Source organism: Anomaloglossus baeobatrachus, chromosome 4 (genome assembly GCF_048569485.1).
Source record: "Anomaloglossus baeobatrachus isolate aAnoBae1 chromosome 4, aAnoBae1.hap1, whole genome shotgun sequence".
Taxonomy (NCBI): Eukaryota; Metazoa; Chordata; class Amphibia; order Anura; family Aromobatidae; genus Anomaloglossus; species Anomaloglossus baeobatrachus.
Genome location: NC_134356.1, coordinates 54,358,002 through 54,377,947, shown reverse-complemented (window position 1 = coordinate 54,377,947; position 19,946 = coordinate 54,358,002). Strand labels below are relative to the sequence as shown.

Here is a 19,946-nt window from a genome sequence, read left to right as displayed (position 1 = left end):
CGGTGGTCAGCCCAGGAGTCCTTTGGTCCCTTCTGCAGGGTCCGGAACTTCTTGCGGTAGGACTCTGGAGTGAGGTTGTACTGTTGGATCAGGGCCCGCTTGATGGTGTCGTAGCCCTGATCTGCCTCAGCAGGCAAGTCCCCAAGGATTTCCAGGGCCTTACCCCTTAAACGAGGGGTCAGGTATTTGGCCCACTGGTCCTTGTCCAGATGGTGCTGCAAGCAAGTCCGTTCAAAAGCAGTCAAGAAAGCGTCCAAGTCTCCATCCTTCTCCAGCACTGGGAAGTCCTCAACACGGACCTTTGGAAGTTTGGTGTCTTGAAGGTCACGTGCGGCTGATGAGGGCCGGAGCTGAGCTAGCTGCAGCTGGTAGTCACGCTCTGCCTGGCGCTCTTCACGCGCTGCCTGCCGCTCCGCAGCCTCAGCCTCACACGCTGCCCTGCGCTCTGCCAGGAGTGCCTGGTAGCCCTCCCGGTCTCCAGCCTGGAGTAGGGCCATAGCCATTTGAAGAAGGCTATCCGAGCCTCCCAGGCTCGGTGGAATGGCACGTGGTGATCTGCGGCCCGCTGCGGAGCCTGGTGGTTCACTGTCCATTGCAGAGCGGAGGGCTGGCATCTGGCTCGTTGAGGACCCTTGGGCGAGCTGCTCCTCATCTTGTCCAGCAGTGCCCGGTTGTGCAATGTCCTCTGCAGAGCTGTTTTCTGGCGTCGGGCTCCTGGAGGACTCGTGGACAACCTCCTCATCGTCTCTGGCCTGAGCATCGGCCATTCCTTTGGCTTTGCTCCTGGTGCTCTCAGCCATTCTTGCAGACTTTTGGTCACTGACACAGAACTGACACCTGATGCCTCCACACACCTTACAGTATCTGCACTCTGACACTCTAGTGTTGAGCTGGTCTGAAGACCCCAGCAGCCACAGCTGCTGCAGGCAGTCTTTAGTGTCTGGGAGTATGGGTCTCACACTCACACACACTATTATCTCGATCCCACCGCTATGCCACCAATATGTCACAAACCACCGGGGGGGTCACTCAGAAATCCCCCGCGCTGGCTACCAGTACGTCACAATCGGGGGGTAACAAGTGGGGGTCACCCCTCCTTTATACCTCCCGACCGACAGACAGAGCACGTGACGCGCTCTCTAGCGCCCCTCTTATAGTCAGGCCAATTATGGAATTGCCCGACAATAAGCAAGGAGGCCGCTATACTACTTATGCCGATTATTGAAGGGTCCCCGGTGAGAGTAAGGTATATATTCCCCCGACCTCCGCGGGCGGAATATATAAACTCTCCCCGAATCTCACTGGCCTCCCCACAATAATCCTTGGCACAACTCGCTGCCACCAACCGATTTACGGTAACTATTAGCCGAACACACAGACGTGGGATTCAAGATCGAGATAACAGAACAGCCCAAGATTAATTATATAATTTAATCGCCTAAAGCACACTAGAAACTACAATATATACAATAGGGAATCTACAGAATATACAGTTATGTCAGAGTACAGTTACAATCAAAGCATGGGTTACAAACAGGTATGGAATTCAATCAGTTACCTTGTGCGTCTGGCCACAGGGGGGCGCTGTAGACCAGGTTTCCAGGAACCCCCTCACAGGTCTTTCCCAACCAGGCCCCCGAGCAGAAGAACACTGGAAAATGGCCGAAGTAGGGTTATCAACCTGGGCAGATCCAGGTCCCCTCCTACCTTAGTGACCTCACAGGGAAGCACTGCCACTCCCCCTGCATGGATCAGAATTATCCAGCCAAGGGGATATTGGCCATAACTTTGCCTGGGAGCGTCGTAGGCGGACGCCAATGCTCTCATTGTGACAGTTATGAATTTAGCTACAGAACGAGGGGACTCATGACCTGTCTGCCAGTTCCCCATTGGCTGATATCACGCCTGGGGCATTTCCCAATGTCCTGCTCCCATAAAAAGGGTGTGCCAGCATCGTCCTCATGCAGAGACACCATTTTTATGGTTGCCATATTTATCGGAAATATGGCTTGCGAGATATGAACCATTTTTTACTGGAGTCGTTCTGTCTGGCTATTTCCATAGCCTTGCTAATGAGCTAGCAGCTCCTACTACAGGGTGACGGCAGGGAGTCATCCTGTGTCCATTGTCCTAAAGCCACCTAATTTCCATATCACAGGACATGGCCATGGATTTGTTGCTAAACCAGTTGTGTGAAGGGAAGGGGGTAGTGACACCAGGAGAGGGCTTCCTGACATGACTTGAATGTCATGATTTATCGTCATATCTCCGGATTTACCTCACAATACAGTTTAGAAAGAAAGGAACAAAGAAAGACGGAAAGGAGCAAAGAAAGAAGGAAAGGAGCAAAGAAAGAAGGAAAGGAGCAAAGAAAGAAGGAAAGGAGCAAAGAAAGAAGGAAAGGAGCAAAGAAAGAAGGAAAGGAGCAAAGAAAGAAGGAAAGGAGCAAAGAAAGAAGGAAAGTAGCAAAGAAAGAAGGAAAGTAGCAAAGAAAGAAGAAAAGGAGCAAAGAAAGAAGAAAAGGAGCAAAGAAAGAAGAAAAGGTGCAAAGAAAGAAGGAAAGAAAGAAAGAAAGAAAGAAAGAAAGAAACTACAGTCCAAGGAGGCAGCACAATATTAAAATATACAGTTTATAATCGAAGCAGACTGTTTGTAAAAGATCTTCAATCATCATGACATATACTATAACAATCTCCTGGTAAACATCCTTCCTGCACAGAGCTTCCCTTGTGGATATTTTACCTGTGATGCCATGATGACCCCGACCAAATCTCTGGAGGAAAACAAGGACCTGTCAAAAGATAAGAGAATTATTTATAATTATAAATATAAAAGACAACAATATAAAGTAAATGGAAATTACCAAAATATTCAAAATTTAAATATTAACCTAAAATAATAAACAATAGGAGTTGTTAGTTTTCTCCTGTCAAATTGCTCTAGTGCAGAGTTCCAAAACTCCAGTCCTCAAGAGCCACCAACAGATCAAGCTTTCAGGATTTCCTTAGCATTGCGCAGACAATGGAACTACTTGGGCAATAGTAAGGAAATCCTGATAACCTGAACTGCTGTATATATTCAATATATATATATATATATATATATACTGGATCAGTATGCCTTCAATTTTGGCCTGCTGCACAGAGTCTCCTCTTAATAGTTGTTCTAGAGATGTGTCTGCTGCTCTATAGAACTCTGTGTGGCATTGACCTGGTCTCTAATCTGAGCTGCTGTTAACCTGCGATTTCTGAGGCTGGTGACTCGGATAAACATATCCTCTGCAGCAGAGGTGACTCTTGGTCTTCCTTTCCTGGGGCGGTCCCCATGTGAGCCAGTTTCTTTGTAACGTTTGATGGTTTTTGCCACTGCACTTGGGGACACTTTCAAAGTTTTCCCAATTTTTCGGACTGACTGACCTTCATTTCTTAAAGTAATGATGGCCACTCGTTTTTCTTTACTTAGAATTTGTATTATGGCAAGAAAAAAGCAGCTAACAGTCTATTCAGTATGACTATCAGCTGTGTATCCACCAGACTTCTGCACAACACAACTGATGGTCCCAACCCCATTTATAAGGCAAGAAATCCCACTTATTAAACCTGACAGGGCACACCTGTGAAGTGAAAACCATTTCCGGTGACTACCTGTTGAAGCTCATCAAGAGAATGCCAAGAGTGTGCAAAGCAGTAATCAAAGCATAAGGTGGCTACTTTGAAGAACCTAGAATATAAGACATATTTTCAGTTGTTTCACACTTTTTTGTTAGGTATTTCACTCCATGTGTTAATTCATAGTTTCGATGCCTTCAATGTGAATCTACAATTTTCAGAGTCATGAAAATAAAGAAAACGCTTTGAATGAGAAGGTGTGTCCAAACTTTTGGTCTGTACTAATTTTATATAATTAGCACTGCAGTGCTAACCATATAATATATATATATATATATATATATATATATATATATATATATATATATATATATATATTATATATATATATATTATATTATATATATATGGTTAGCACTGCAGTCTTGCAGCACTGGGGTCTTCTGGGTACTCAGATTTCCTCCCACAATTCAAAAATATACTGATAGGGATCTTAGATTGTGAGCCCCAGTGGGGACAGTATTGCTGATGTATGTAAAGCGCTGTGGAATTATATAAATGAATAAATTATTATATACAGTCCACACATAGATACACATACACACATATATACATGCAAATAAATACCCAAACAAAATTAAGATAAACTCATCTTGCTCCAGCCTAATGCCTAATATTGCGTCCTCTGTAAATCACATAATGTTGATATGTAACGGTCCTTTGTTTCCGCTGTGCTCTTTATACTCCGGTGATCCCTTTTATGGAATATTATTCACAGTACAGAAATCTTGGCTCAGCCTCAGACGTGTTCCTGGAGACCCTGGTGCAAATCACATTCAGGAGGTTTGAGCATGACTCAAGGGTCTTGGAACAGAGCCTGCATTTGGCTGCACAGAGGAGACTTGTAACTTCGGTGTTACTCCTCCTCTACAATCCCTACAACCATTCATTCTCCTGCACAGGCTCCAGCAGTCATTGAAAACCCACCAAGAGGCGTACATATTTTTCTTACCTTTCTATAGTATATCTACCGATGCAATTTGTCGTTAAAATTTTCTATGGATTCAGTGCGAATATGTGAGAACAAAAAAAAATTGGTGCAGGGCCCATAGAAAGCCACATAGTAGAGTTGAGCAAAAAGATTTACAGGATGTAGGCAAGTGGTCATGGTGGATAGGGCCAGTGTCAGCACCTGGCGCACCTGGGCAAGTGCTGGGGCCCTGGACAGCCAAGAAGGCCCACTCGTGGTCGTTTGGAGCAGGTCGGTCACTATCTTTCTTGCGGCCCCGGGCAGATTTCCGAGAGCCGCATATAGTGTGTCGGCAAGCAGCCGCACTTTAAACCCGCAAAGCACGAGCGTTCACAGGTGAATGCTTCATGCACATGCATCTGAGGGGGGGTAAACAAATAAGGAAAATGGTCAAAATAGGAAAAAGTATTGTGAAAAAATATATCCCTTTCCACTCCTTGTGTTCCTCCTCTCACCCACAGCTTTTTTCTTCCTTTTCACTCGGCAAACACCACAAGTCCATTTCCAACCCTCTTACAGGACTGCACTGTTACCCCCATCGTTTACACTACCAAACAGCCGAAACAGAACAACCCCAGTATTCTGCGCCGCATATAGCAACACATGTCACCTAAACTCTAGAACAAAGCAGACTAGACACCTAATAAATATTGTATAGCCAAAACAGCAGATAACGGGCCCACGCGTTTGTAGTCCTCATGTCCGATTTACTATGCCAGGAATTAAACACTTCATTCTCTGTCTCTCCATTTCGCTCACCCCCGCTGCCCCCTGACAGCCCCTCACTCCTCACCTCCAAGGAATGGAGCAGATGTTTTGTGGGACAGTCCCTGATATCTGGAGACAGCTGGGTGTGAAAGACAAGCGCACAAAGCTGATGGCCAAAAGCAAATAACATATGTAGGACTGCTATTGTGCACTGCAAAAATGTGGTCGATCATCAGTGTACAGGTTGCCAAATGGCCAGACGGGACATTGACCCCTCACGCATCATTTTGGTAAAAGAAAGGCAGGGAAATAACTGGCCAACTTCCACCACATTCCAACATTAGGCCACTTCCACCACATTCCATCCAAATATCTCTTTATCTTTGCTACTAGATGCAGGGACAGTTAGGCAGGGATTAGCAATATGCACCAAGAACTGCTCGTGGTTCTGTGTACATAGTGCACCTGACAGGTTCCCTTTAAAGTCTGACCAAAGTTTAAATTTATAAAACAATATTAAACATAAAAAAGCAACTTTATAATACTTGCTTTTTATAACCTCCTGGACTGATCTTTAATTCTCAAAATTCCTAAATTTCAAGGTAAAATCTGTCTTCAGGGACTACAGATTTTTGTATTACCGAGATAGGAGACGGTGGTTGGTTTTTATAAGATTCTACGCGGGAAGGGGGAGCGGGGACGTAAGGGAAGAGGGGGAGCCGGGGGCGGAAGGGAAGGGGGAGCGAGGGGGAAAAAGGAAGGGGGAGCGAGGGGGAAAAAGGAAGGGGGAGCGAGGGGGGAAAAAGGAAGGGGGAGCGAGGGGGGAAAAAGGAAGAAGGAGCGAGGGGGGAAAAAGGAAGAAGGAGCGAGGGGGAAAAAGGAAGAAGGAGCGAGGGGGAAAAAGGAAGAAGGAGCGAGGGGGAAAAAGGAAGAAGGAGCGAGGGGGAAAAAGGAAGGGGGAGCGAGGGGGAAAAAGGAAGGGGGAGCGAGGGGGAAAAAGGAAGGGGGAGCGAGGGGGAAAAAGGAAGGGGGAGCGAGGGGGAAAAAGGAAGGGGGAGCGAGGGGGAAAAAGGAAGGGGGAGCGAGGGGGAAAAAGGAAGGGGGAGCGAGGGGGAAAAAGGAAGGGGGAGCGAGGGGGAAAAAAGAAGGGGGAGCGAGGGGGAAAAAGGAAGGGGGAGCGAGGGGGAAAAAGGAAGGGGGAGCGAGGGGGAAAAAGGAAGGGGGAGCGAGGGGGAAAAAGGAAGGGGGAGCGAGGGGGAAAAAGGAAGGGGGAGCGAGGGGGAAAAAGGAAGGGGGAGCGAGGGGGAAAAAGGAAGGGGGAGCGAGGGGGAAAAAGGAAGGGGGAGCGAGGGGGGAAAAAGGAAGGGGGAGCGAGGGGGGAAAAGGAAGGGGGAGCGAGGGGGGAAAAGGAAGGGGGAGCGAGGGGGGAAAAGGAAGGGGGAGCGAGGGGGGAAAAGGAAGGGGGAGCGAGGGGGGAAAAGGAAGGGGGAGCGAGGGGGGAAAAGGAAGGGGGAGCGAGGGGGGAAAAGGAAGGGGGAGCGAGGGGGAAAAAGGAAGGGGGAGCGAGGGGGAAAAAGGAAGGGGGAGCGAGGGGGAAAAAGGAAGGGGGAGCGAGGGGGAAAAAGGAAGGGGGAGCGAGGGGGAAAAAGGAAGGGGGAGCGAGGGGGAAAAAGGAAGGGGGAGCGAGGGGGAAAAAGGAAGGGGGAGCGAGGGGGAAAAAGGAAGGGGGAGCGAGGGGGAAAAAGGAAGGGGGAGCGAGGGGGAAAAAGGAAGGGGGAGCGAGGGGGAAAAAGGAAGGGGGAGCGAGGGGGAAAAAGGAAGGGGGAGCGAGGGGGAAAAAGGAAGGGGGAGCGAGGGGGAAAAAGGAAGGGGGAGCGAGGGGGAAAAAGGAAGGGGGAGCGAGGGGGAAAAAGGAAGGGGGAGCGAGGGGGAAAAAGGAAGGGGGAGCGAGGGGGAAAAAGGAAGGGGGAGCGAGGGGGAAAAAGGAAGGGGGAGCGAGGGGGAAAAAGGAAGGGGGAGCGAGGGGGAAAAAGGAAGGGGGAGCGAGGGGGAAAAAGAAAGGGGGAGCGAGGGGGAAAAAGAAAGGGGGAGCGAGGGGGAAAAAGAAAGGGGGAGCGAGGGGGAAAAAGGAAGGGGGAGCGAGGGGGAAAAAGGAAAGGGGAGCGAGGGCGGAAGGAAGAGCTCTGCCTTTATCTCCTCCCTCACCCCTGTCCCTCACAGAAATTGCTGCATTTTGAAAGAAGCAGCATGTGAATTCTTCTCAGCGTGTTTTTGTTTAACTTTTTTTTTTTTATTTTACCAAATGCAACAACAGCTGCGTTTTTGCTGCTTTTTAGGTGAATGAAACTAACCTTTTTTAAACATGTACTATAGACAAATAGCACACCAAAAATGCAGCAAAACTTTGTTTGTTTTTTAATAGCCTTAAAAAGAAATCAATTTATGAAGAAAAAAAAAAAAGTAAAGAAAACACTTCCTATAGGAGAGAACACGTCTTTTATATACCATATGGTGGAGCAGATCAGAATTTATATGTAAAAGGAGTCATACGGGGGTACAGGATGGATATCTGTGGGTGCTGTATGAGGTTTCTGTACTCAGAGCTGTACCTAAACATTCAGCGAGTTTAGTATCTAAAATATCTGCCACAAAATGGCCGCTTCCACCTGTGTGTAGCCAACTGTGCAGTCACACCAGTATTCCCTCAGGAAATGCGGGAAATTAGCCAGGACGACAGCTGGCGGACACAACACACGTGGAGGATAATGTTCCAGTCAGAACGTCTCATACATTATAAAGAAGTTCCTTTAGTTTATGGCAAATCGTTTTTCCTGGACAGAGGCAATCTGGAGCCATGTTAATGGCCGCAGCCAGGCGTGATCCCATCCAGTACCTTACATGCCGCAGTGTCCGGATCTGCAGACTCACGCAGAGAGACCCTAAGGATTAGTCACGAAAGAAGCACGGACCCTTCTATTTTTAGGTAGCTGACACCATGTATCAGACAGTTCATAGGGAGGCCTTCATTAACCAGTTCTAGACTGGGACATTTACCCTTTTCTCCTGAGCGGACACATTTTTATTTTTTCATATTGTTCTAAAGAGCTGTAAAATAGTTATTTGATCAAATATTAATTTTTCCCTATATTTTTTAATTTCTTTCTTTCACGTATTGTGGCCTGTATAAGGTCCTAAAAGGCCTTTTAGGTGCATTTCAATGTTTAAATACTATTTTTTAACCCAATTTACCTTGGAAATTTACCGACTGCATCTCCTAGGACCCATCAGACCCTCGTACCTCCTTATACCCAGCATTCATGACAACCACTGGGTCAAGAGGAGAAAGCATCCTTGCCTATTCCAAATAACTGTATACACAGTGCTCTCTTAGCACTGTGTATACAACTGTCGAGAAGGCAGAGGTGGTAATAAACCATTTCTGCTTTCTCTATGGGGAGCTTAGCTGTGTCTTAGGCCTCCGCCACACTTCGCAAAAAAAAAAACGTACGTGTCGTTCCGTTTTTCGGGTACATGTTCCGTTTTTTTATGGGCATTTTTCCGGGATGTGTGACATCCGTGTGATGGCGTATGCTCGCCGTATGTGTGGAATGTCCGTGTATGTGTGAGATACGTACGTGTAATGTCCGTGTGGTGTCCATTTGAAATGATCCGTGTGTGTGGCAAAATGTCGTTGCTACATACCCGCTGTCAGCCGACATAGACAGAGACGAGTGATGAGAATGAACTCGGATGAACTTCACCCGACTTCATTGTCATACCACAGCTCTGTGTGTGGCGTCCTGATTAGCAGTCACCGGTGAAGGACTCACCGGTGACCGATAATCCCCTGAGTGACTGAAGTTAGCGGCGTGTTTAGCGCTGTCGTCACTCAGGCTACCCGCGGCTAGCTGGAGTCCTCCACCTGAGACCGCAACTCACCTGTGATTTTTTTGCAGATCGCTCAGCTCACGTCTGTCACTCGGGTGACTTGCTTTCACAGTTAGAGGATCCAGCGGTGGCTGCGAGTAACCCGAGTGACATCATCACTGATTGCGTGGCTCACCTCAGTTGCTGCGTGGAGCTGACAGAGAGCGGTCATGTTATGTGGCCGCTCCCGTCACCTTCATGTAGCAGAGCTGAGAGCGTTGTGGGACCTCCGTGTATTACGCTGGACCTGGATGGGTATTTGTGGCTTAATAAAGTGGTGAAAGAGGTTGTTTGGTTTTGTGTATTTTTCCAAATAAAGGATTTTTTGTTGTGTGTGTTTATTTTCTTTAACTTACAGGTTAATCATGGAAGGTATCTCGGGGAGACGCCTGTCATGATTAACCCCTTATTACCTTGATTGCCAGCGCACCAGGGCAATTCGGGATTAGCTGGGTAGAGTCCCGGAAATGTCGCATCTAATGGATGCCGCATTTCTGGGCGGCTGCTGACTGATATTGTTAGTCTGGGTGGCTCCTCATAACGTGGAGCCCCCCATCCTGAGAATACCAGCCTTCAGCCGTGTGGCTTTACCCTTTGCTGGTATCAAATTTGGGGGGGCCACACGTCGGGTTTTTTAATTTATTTATTTTACTGCATGATATAGACCCGCCCACCGGCAGCAGTGATTGGTTGCAGTGAGACAGCTGTCACTCAGCGTGGGGGCATGTCTGACTACAACCAATCATAGGCGCCGGTGGGCAGAGGAAGCAGTGAATACGAGATTGAATAATGAGCGGCCGGCATTTTCAAAAATGAAAAAGCCACCGGAGGTTTCTCACAGCTGTGCAGTGCCGCGCCCGTGATCGAGGATCGGTGAGTATGCGAGAGGGGGAGAGACCGACGGACAGAGAGAGGGACAGACAGAGCGACCATCTGACAACGAAAAATACCGACCGACCGACACAGGGAGATTGACTGACATCACATACAGAATTCACCAAAAAAACCACACACGGACGGTACGGGTAGAACACAAAAATGCTACGCGTCACATACGTGCAGACAAGGACCCATTAACTTTAGCGGGTCCGTGCCTGCGTGATGCCGGAGAAAAACGGACATGTTGAGCGTGTGGAAAAACGCACACATGTACAAACGACACTGACACACGTTCCGTGTGGTCTTACGTCTGTGTGCCTGTTACCATAGGGTAACATTGGTGTACGTGTCTCCGTGCCGCCGGTATGTGCAAAAACGTATCAAACACGTACCGGCGGCACGGATGTGTGTCAGAGGCCTTAGGTCTCCTTCACATGTCCGTGTTTGTGGTACGTGTGACATCCGTTTTCACACTACCACAGACACACATAGACCCATTAAAATCAATGGGTCTGTGTGTATCTGTGTGGAGCATACACATGTCCGTGTGCACCACACGGCGAAATGTCCGTTTTTCTCAGGCAGCATGAGTGTCACATGGACCGCACACTAATGTGATCCGTGTGACACGTACGGGAGAAAACACGTGTCTTTGAAATAAAATGATTTTCTTTACTCCCCTGTCTCCAGCGTTGCTGTCTTCCGGGCCCACTCATTATGCTCATGAATATTCACTGCACCGCGGACCAAGAAGCAGCAGTGCCAGAGACAGCAGCGGCGGGGACTGATGCGTATAGATATTCATGCTGTCCGTGTGCTATGCGGATGTGACATGAATAGCACAGGGACAGCACACGCTGAACACACACATGGACACACCTACACCATGGACTGTGCAAAACGTGTGAGTTTTGCTCTGATGTGTGAAAGAGGGCTTAAATACGGCATCCTGCTCACACAACGGCACGATTATGGGCAGCTGTTCTACTCTGTTTTAGAACATCACTATAGAATAAAGTGTGAACCGCCCAGATGTTTAAAAGGAATCCGTCCGCAGGTTTTTGCTATGTAATCTGAAGACAGCATGCTGTAAGGGTTAACAGAAAATTCAAGGTTGCTTGTCTTATCAAGGTCCGCAATGTTGTTTACTTGCAATTGTATTAGCACCAGGACCTTATCAAGCCGGGCTACATAGCCTTGTGCCTGGTAGTCCAACATGCCCCATGTTCTGATCGCCAGCTCACTGTTTAGAGACATTGTATATAGAGAGCCTAAAGGCCGTCACACACACAGATAAATCTATGGCAGATCTGTGGTTGCAGTGAAATCATGGACATATTGTTTCCTTTGTACACAGCCACAAACCTGGCACTGATTGTCCACAATTTCACTGAAACTATAGCTCTGCCGCAGATTTATCTGTGTGTGTGACAGGGCCTTTAATGGGCGGAGGCAGCTTTCTTGCCTTTGCTGCATTGCCAAATCTAAAAACTGTATCAGAACTGCATTACAGTAAATGAAGTGTTACATCATTGGATTCAGGGTCTTTGTTACTCTCAGATGAGGCAGCTAAAACCTGCTGACAGATTCCCTTTAAAATCTGTTGGTGGTCCAGAAGTAGCTAAAGAGGTTGTCCACTACTTGAACTTTGACGCCCTATCCTTAGGATAGGTCATCAGTTACTGATCGACACCCTCACACCCCACCGATCAACTGTTCTCAGAGGCAGCAAGTGGCTGAAAATACGAAGTTCCGAAGCTGCTCCATGCTAACCACTGAGCCACCGTGCTGCACATTTACACAAAATGATAATCAAGTTTTCTCTGTACATTAGGGACACCCTGTATATTTATGGAGAAAGGCAGAGGAATGGCTCTATTGAAATTTTTTTTAAGTGGTTAGGCCACATGCACATGGTGAGTTTTTTACCTCAGTATTTGTAGCTAAAACCAGGAGTGGGCCAATCAGAGGAAAAGTATAATAGACACACGGGCACCACTTCTGTATTTATCACCCACTCCTGGTTTTGTCATACAAATACTGAGGTAAAAACCTCACCAAATACTGAACGTGGGCACGTGGCCTAAGGTTATGTGCGCATACTGCATCTTTGTGGTGACCACAAAGATAAAGGAACCCAGTTTCAAAAGTTGCAGTCAAGAAAAAATTAATAAATAACAGTACAAGGAGCATAATCAACCAAAAAGAAAAAACAGGGGACAACAAACCGAAATGCTCAAACCCAAGGGAAAAAAGATGACTGCTGGTAGCACCACTCACCAACACTATCACCACACAGAAACTGCAATAAACAGCATTAACCTGGGCTGGGAAAGGGCTGGAATAGCCGCCTGATGGTGGAGGAAACATCAGGTGATGAATACCTCCCAATCACTCCCAGAAAGCCACTACCTGCTACCCTGCACAGCAGAACGGACACCATCCCACCACTGCCTAGTACCAGGCACAGCAGCGGCCTGCGTTGTCTGAGACTTGGCGAACACATTGTTCCATGTTCTCCGAACAGTCAATCTCTTGAGAGACACGGCGTCCCGCATCCCCACTATGCACTGTTCCCTTAGATTGGGATGGGTTACCTGCATGCATGGAAGCTCTGGTCCCAAAGTGAACAGAAACTGGGGAGGCTGCAGGTGCACCCTTTCGGGGCCAGCAGGGTAATGCCAGTACTTACGACCATAGTAGCGCAGTACCAGATCAGATCCACTCCCTGGTGTGAGGCCATGTTCCCATGGAGTGTAATCCCTGCTTTTTTTTCCAGCTTCATTTTTTGTGCAGAAAATCTGCTTTTAAAGCTCCAGGTTTTTTATTTTTTTATTTTACCACTCTAGTGATGCTTCTAATCTAAGTTCCCTGCCATTGACTTAGGCTACATGCGCACGCTGCTTTTTTTTCTGCACAGAAACTGCAACCAAAACTGTACCTTGTCAGAGAGAACCTGGAAATGTCCAAAAAACGCTTGTAATGTAGGTGGATTTTTGGTGCGTCTTCAATGCGTTTTTGTTTAGTTTTTGGTGCCAAAAACGCATCGAAACTGCATAAAAATGAATCAAAAACGCATTGAAAAAGCGGCAATTTCACAGCATGCGTTTTTCCTTGCGTTTTCATGACAAATGTTGACAAAAACGCAAGAAAGAATGAACATGATGCTTCTTTTTTGTCACAAACGTTTGTCAAAAAAAACGCTGACAAATAAACTGCAAGGTGCACACAGCAAATCTGACTGCTCATAGACTTCGCTGGGAAGTCAAATGTCAAAATGTTCTGACAAAACTGCACCAAAAAAGTGATAAAAACAACACAAAAAACGCAGTGTACCCATGTAGCCTTATACTCATCTGCTGCCGTCTTCATCTCGCGCTGCTTTCCAACACTCTCCAGTTTGTGACCTGTCAGCAGCTCCAGTGCTTCATGTAGCGTGTCGGAGATCACTCACTCTTCAATGCAAGTCTATGAGAGCTTCGTTCTGGCTCTCATAGACTTGCATTGAGAGATGTAACCTCTGATTTCTGGACAGAGAAAATAAGCAGTCACAGGATGGCGTTGCAGGACAGGAGTGACGCTGAAAAAAGACTTCTCTCTGACACTCAGCATTATCTTAGGCTATGTTCACATGTCCAGTAATCATCTCTCTGCTAAAACGGATCCAGCAAAAGCAGGTTTTGGATGCAGGAAAAAAAATGCAGAGAAAAAAACGCAACATGTGAACCTAGCCCAAAAAATTCTGTTTGCACAACTTTTTTTGCCAATGGATGGCTGCTGCATCTGCCACCAGAGGATCGTGCGAGCCCCTGCCACCAGAGGATCGTGCGAGCCCCTGCCCCCAGAGGATCGTGCGAGCCACTGCCCCCAGAGGATCGTGCGAGCCCCTGCCCCCAGAGGATTGTGCGAGCCCCTGCCCCCAGAGGATCGTGTGAGCCCCGCCTCAGGTAAAAAAAAACCCATAAAAAATAGCACTAAATAAAAAGGCCCATATCTTTGGAATGGTATGATGGATTTAAATAAAACAACAAAAAAATGTATACACAAAGGGGCAGTGGGAACAAAATAAAAGCAAGAACTAAACTTTTGATCTGTTGACAGGTCTACTTTAGAGGGCACAATGTATTTCAGTTTACTACATACTCAGAGTAAAGGAAACTCACTGAAAAGGACATAAAATTAAAAAAAAAATGACAGAAAAAAGGCAGCCTTCCTCACCAACACCAGGACACAATATCGATGCACTACTGGATGCAGCAGACCCCATAATTAAGGTGGGGGTTGCATACCGATTAAATCACCACTCACAAACCTACCATTCATGGAACGGGTAGTTGTCTATTATATATACACACAGATGAGAATTGCATAGGACGCAATTCACACAGATACGTGTTGTGTGCAGTGTCTGGCTTACAGCCTATTAATGACGCTCATATGACGCCCTGACAAAATCAGGGTGTCACAGATGACTGCACCCCTCTTCCAGGTGCAGGATTCCCTCCTCCTTGACCCTCCATCACAACCCCCATCTAGGTACATAACACCAGCCAGCAAACCCTAGTCACCCACCATTACAATAGGGACACACCAGTGGGCGGGGCCAAGCGGATGGCAACGCCCACCTAGGGGTTCTGAGGTGTGATGGGAGGGGCGAGTTTCAGTCAGTTAGTCGGAGAGAGTCAGAAGGTGACAGTGGAAATTGACGGTTGGAGTTGAGGAGACGGTGAACGGGGTAGCCAGGAGTTGGAGCTCCTGGGCTACCAGAGGACTGGACAAGTGACTAGGTGGCAGTCAGTACACAAGGCCACAGGCGACGGAGATCCGGTCGCGGGAAACCTTAAATGGACTGGAGCAAGGACCTAGCCCGCTGGTATTGACAGCGGGAATCCGGTCCGGAGGCCGTGCACGGACAGGGTGCCTGGACCCTAGGGCAAGGAACGGTTTCAAACACCTCACCAATTGACCAGCCGGGGACAAGATTTCAAGTCTTATCCCACAGGAGGCCCAGATAGAGCGAGACGGAAGTCCAACGAGGGGGATAGGGCTCCGCAATTGCCTGCTAAGATCCCACGGGTCAGTTCTCGCGGGCCACAGCTCTCACAGACAAACACACCGGGAGTGGACTTCCCAGTTTCAAGCGGAGTAGTTTATACCAAGGACTTAAACATAAAGTGCAGGAGGAAGGGCCCCTGTTCTGCCGTACCAGGGTGTGAGACCCGACCACACCCCTCCAGAGGCTACCGATTGCCGGAAGTTTGGTTTACTATCTGGACTCTGTGTGAAGTTATTTTAGAACTGTAAGTACACCAACATCACCCGGTCCAACCCTGCAAATTGCACTCCGCAGCACCACCACACCTGTATTTGGGCCCCGGGACAACACCTCCCCTACCCGTAGAGGGGATAACATCCAGCTGCCCCACTCCATTGATCCCGGGCATCACCTCCAGCGGCAACGGCGATGTCACCAACAATCACCACACATCACGGGTGGCGTCACTGACAAACCTCCCCCATATATATATATATATATATATATATATATATATATATATATATATATATATATATACGGTATATATATATATATATAAATCCCCTTTTTCACTTGCGGGTGACAGACGGGTGCTCAGGCCCGGATCTGGCTTCCCCTCAATCCACCGCAACGACCCCGGATCCGAGCGTCTCGAGCAGCCCTCCCCCCTTGCCATGGTCTGTCCCCCCTGCCCACAACACTCATATTATTAGATGAGACTGGGTGTCCAGCACTATACAAGTGCGCCCCACAAGGACAGACCCCAATTTACTGAAGCAAATCTAAAAGGCTTGGCTGCATCCACAGAAAAATGTGCAATAAAAAGATGTATAAATTGCAAGCGATATTGGTCAATACTTTGCCGAAAATAAGCAACCAATGTCAAGAGTCTTCATAGTCTTGCGAATCATTACACTAAAGCGGGCTTTACACGCTGCGACATCACTAGCATCGGCTAGCGATGTCTAGTGCGATAGCACCCGCCCCCGTCGTACGTCCGATATTGTGTGATCGCTGCCGTAGCAAACATTATCGCTACGGCAGCGTCACACGCACATACCTGGTCAGCGACGTTGCTCTGGCCGCCGATCTGCTTCCTTTCTAAGGGAGCGGATCGTGCGGCGTCACAGCGACATCACACGGCAGCCGTCTAATAGCAGAGGAGGGGCGGAGATGAGCGGGCGGAACATACCGCCCACCTCCTTCCTTCCGCATTGCCGGTGGACGGCGGTAAGGAGATGTTCGTCGCTCCTGCAGTGTCACACATAGCGATGTGTGATGCCGCAGGAACGAGGAAAAACATCGCTAATAAACAGGCAACGATATTTGGTTTTAGGACGACCTCTCCAAAACCAACGATTTTTGCCTGTTTTGCGATCGATTAAAATCGCTCTTATGTGTCACTCGCTGTGATGTCGCTAAGGACACCGGATGTGCGTCACTAACGACGTGACCTCGACGGTAAATCATTAGCGATATCGCAGCGTGTAAAGCACCCTTAAAATCAAAAGCAACATAAAATTTAAAAACCATCACAGAATAAAGGCAGCCTTGCTAACAAGCACCAGAACACAATATCAGTGCACACAGGATCAGGGGGATTTGCTGCATTCTGTAGTGATTAGTATTGTGGCCTAATGTTAGTAAGGTTGACCTTTTTTCTTTAAATGTTTTTTTTCAATTTAGGTCTAGGACACAACGGATAAAATTGCATTCCACCCGGACCCATGTTACTCCATGGGGCCGTTCCTATCTGTGATTATTTTCTCAGCCTTAATCGTACGGAGAAAACAGTTGCAGCATGCTGTGGGTGGAATCCGATCCGTATTCACTCGCACCCATACAAGTCTATGGGTGCGAGTGAAACATCACACTGCACTCTGATGACACCGGAGTGCAGTGCGATAATCGCATCAGCTGATAATGGAGGAGATAGAGAGATTAATCCCTCCCTCTCCTCCGCAGCTGTTATCCGATCACAGGATCGGATCACAGTGGCATGACACTCGGTACATAGCAGCTAGCTGTCGCATCTGATGCACTCTTCATCAGATGCCATAAGCTCGTGTGGCCTTAGCGTAAAGCGGGATTCACATGCAACGACATCGCTAACGAGATGTCGTTGGGGTCATGGAATTTGTGATGCACATCCGGCCTTGTTAGCGACGTCATTGAGTGTGACACGCAGGAAACGACCGTTACCGATCAAAATTACTCACCTTATCGTGGATCATTGACGCGTCGTTCCTTTCCCGATTATCGTTGCTGTTGCAGGACGCAGGTTGTTTGTCATTCCTGCGGCAGCACACATCGCTATGTGTGACACCGCAGGAACGAGGCACATCACCGTACCTGCGGCCGCCCGCAGTGAGGAAGGAAGGAGGTGGGTGGGATGTTCGGCCCGTTCATCTCCGCCCCTCCGCTTCTATTGGGTGGACGCTTAGTGACGCCGCTGTGATGCCGAACAAACCGCCCCCTTAGAAAGGAGGCGGTTCGCCGGCCACAGAGACGTCGCTAGGCAGGTAAGTTCACGTGATGGGGAAAAACGAGATTGTGCGCCACGGGCAGCGATTTGCCCATGACGCACAACCGACGGGGCCGGTGCTTTCACCAGCAACATCGCTAGTGATGTCGCTGTGTGTAAAGTGGCCTTTAGAGTAAAAGTGCAATACTAAAAAGGAACCATACAAATGGGTTAAACGGAGTAAAGCTGGCATCTTCAGGAATTCTTGAGGGTGAAATGAAAACATGGGTACAAAATTCTAGAGCACAAATGGAAACTTGTATATTGCTTGCAAAAAGTCAAGATGTAAGAAAGTAAGCCATGTTCTTCCACGCTGAATAGTGAATAGGCCCAGTCATTAGAGCCACTTGAGTTGGAGACACAAGTTTCACTCCCCCTGACCTCAGAAAGGCCAGAGACACTTGTGATTCGATGGGTAGGAGGTTTGCCACATTTTTTACTAAATATAGAGTCTTATGTATTCTTGTAGCGCACACGAATCAGAGTCAAGCTTAAAATTTAATCTGCACCAAAAATGTAACGATGACCGCGGATGGATTCTATGGGCAACAAGACGGCACCTTCTTAGAGACTTTGTAGTGTTAATGCCTCATGATGATGATCAATCTTATACATGTAAAAACAAATAGGAAATCCTTCTGTAATTCGCAGTAGTGAAGCAACTCAAATTGAACTTTAAGGGAATCTGTCTCTTGCCATAAATATATACTCTTGTTATCTGGCATAAATGCAGCTATTCTCCTGAATCCGGTGTTGTTTTTCTTTTGTTCCTGCGCCTCTCCATTCCTGAGATATGGTCCTTTCTTTCCTGCATAGAAATTTAGCCAAGTGGGTGTGATCATCAGTTGGTGTCTTCTTGAGGACTACACCCGCTTGGCTAATAAGTCCAGAATTTTATACAGGTAAGAGGAGGTCATATCTCAGGAATGGAGAGGCGCAGGAACAAAAGAAAAACAGCGCCGGATTCAAGAGAACAATTGCATTTACATCAGATTAAAAAAATATCAGATTAAAAAAATACATATTTATGGCAAGAAACAGATAGTTAAGATAGATTGTCCAAAGTTTTAAAAGTCTTTTAAGTTCTATCATTTTAATAGATAGGAAAAAGCGAGAAAAAAAAACAAAAAAAAGGTTTTTATCCTATTTCTTGGAAGTGGGCGAGAAAAAACTGGAATTTTATGGAAAAATAAGCAGTAATATCATAGAATTAATTTCCTATAAATATAATCCCCATCATAATGTACAAGTGATGAGTTATTGGTTGTCATAAGGTATTACCAGGTTTGGTAGATTAATAATGTAGGTGCCTAATATGTACAACTCTGACACCTCATTTCTCATCCATTTTAGGTTCTTCAACTAATTAGACCGAATATGAGACATTTCACACTGAGTACCATTGGGTGAGGTTAGCAGCATTGGTCTTCAATGGAATTCTGGAAATTACATGGGACTATATGAGGGAAACACTCATTAAAAGGGTCTACAAATGCAACATACAATAGGCCATAAATGTGTTATTGGAACTGACTTCTGTTTGGGAACCTGCATATTGAAAATGTTGTCTGAGGAGGAGCCGAGCAATTATGCGGGAAAATATTCTGCAGAACACTAATTTATCCTTTTAACTGGGGTTACAATTCCTGTGGGTGGTCCGATCATTGATTGACAGACTTACGTGTATGACTCCTTAGTAGAGATGAGCGAACCGGTCGCGGTTCGGCTCGAGGTGGTTCGCCGAACGGAGGTCTCGTTCGAGTTCGGTTCGTCGAACGTTCGACGAACCGAACTCGAACCAATAGGCTATAATGGGAGGCAATCACAAACACATAAAAATGCATTATAAATGTACACATACAGTAAATAAACATTGCCATAACACTTACCGGTCCCCGCGATCCCTCCTGCACTCTGTCTCCTGCCGCTATTCCATCCGATGATCGCTGAATCCTCCCGGTGACCGGCACTGCCAGCAGAGAAGCAGGACCTATCGTGACGTCAAAATAGCCATGTGACCAGTCACGTGGCTATTATCTCATTGGCTACAGACTGGTCACATGACTATGACGAGTCATGTAGGACCTGCGAGTGCATCTCTCCGGTACACGGTGCACATTTGTGTATCGCCGTGTACCGGCGATATGCTCTAGCACACGGTCGACTCCCCGTTCCGTTAGGGACCGGCTGACACAGCCGGTCATTAACGGAGATCACTGTTGCCATAGCAAC

At 47.3% G+C, this 19,946-nt stretch overlaps 1 protein-coding gene across 1 annotated transcript in view; it reads right to left on the bottom strand.

The window, feature by feature from the left end:
- Nucleotides 1-19,946, bottom strand: part of ANXA6 (annexin A6) — a 108,279-nt gene that overhangs the window by 76,545 nt on the left and 11,788 nt on the right. Inside the window, exon 2 of the mRNA XM_075344340.1 lies at nucleotides 2,743-2,791. Coding sequence (XP_075200455.1) covers nucleotides 2,743-2,754 — 12 coding nt within the window. The 5' untranslated portion in view covers nucleotides 2,755-2,791. The remainder of the gene's footprint in view (nucleotides 1-2,742; nucleotides 2,792-19,946) is intronic.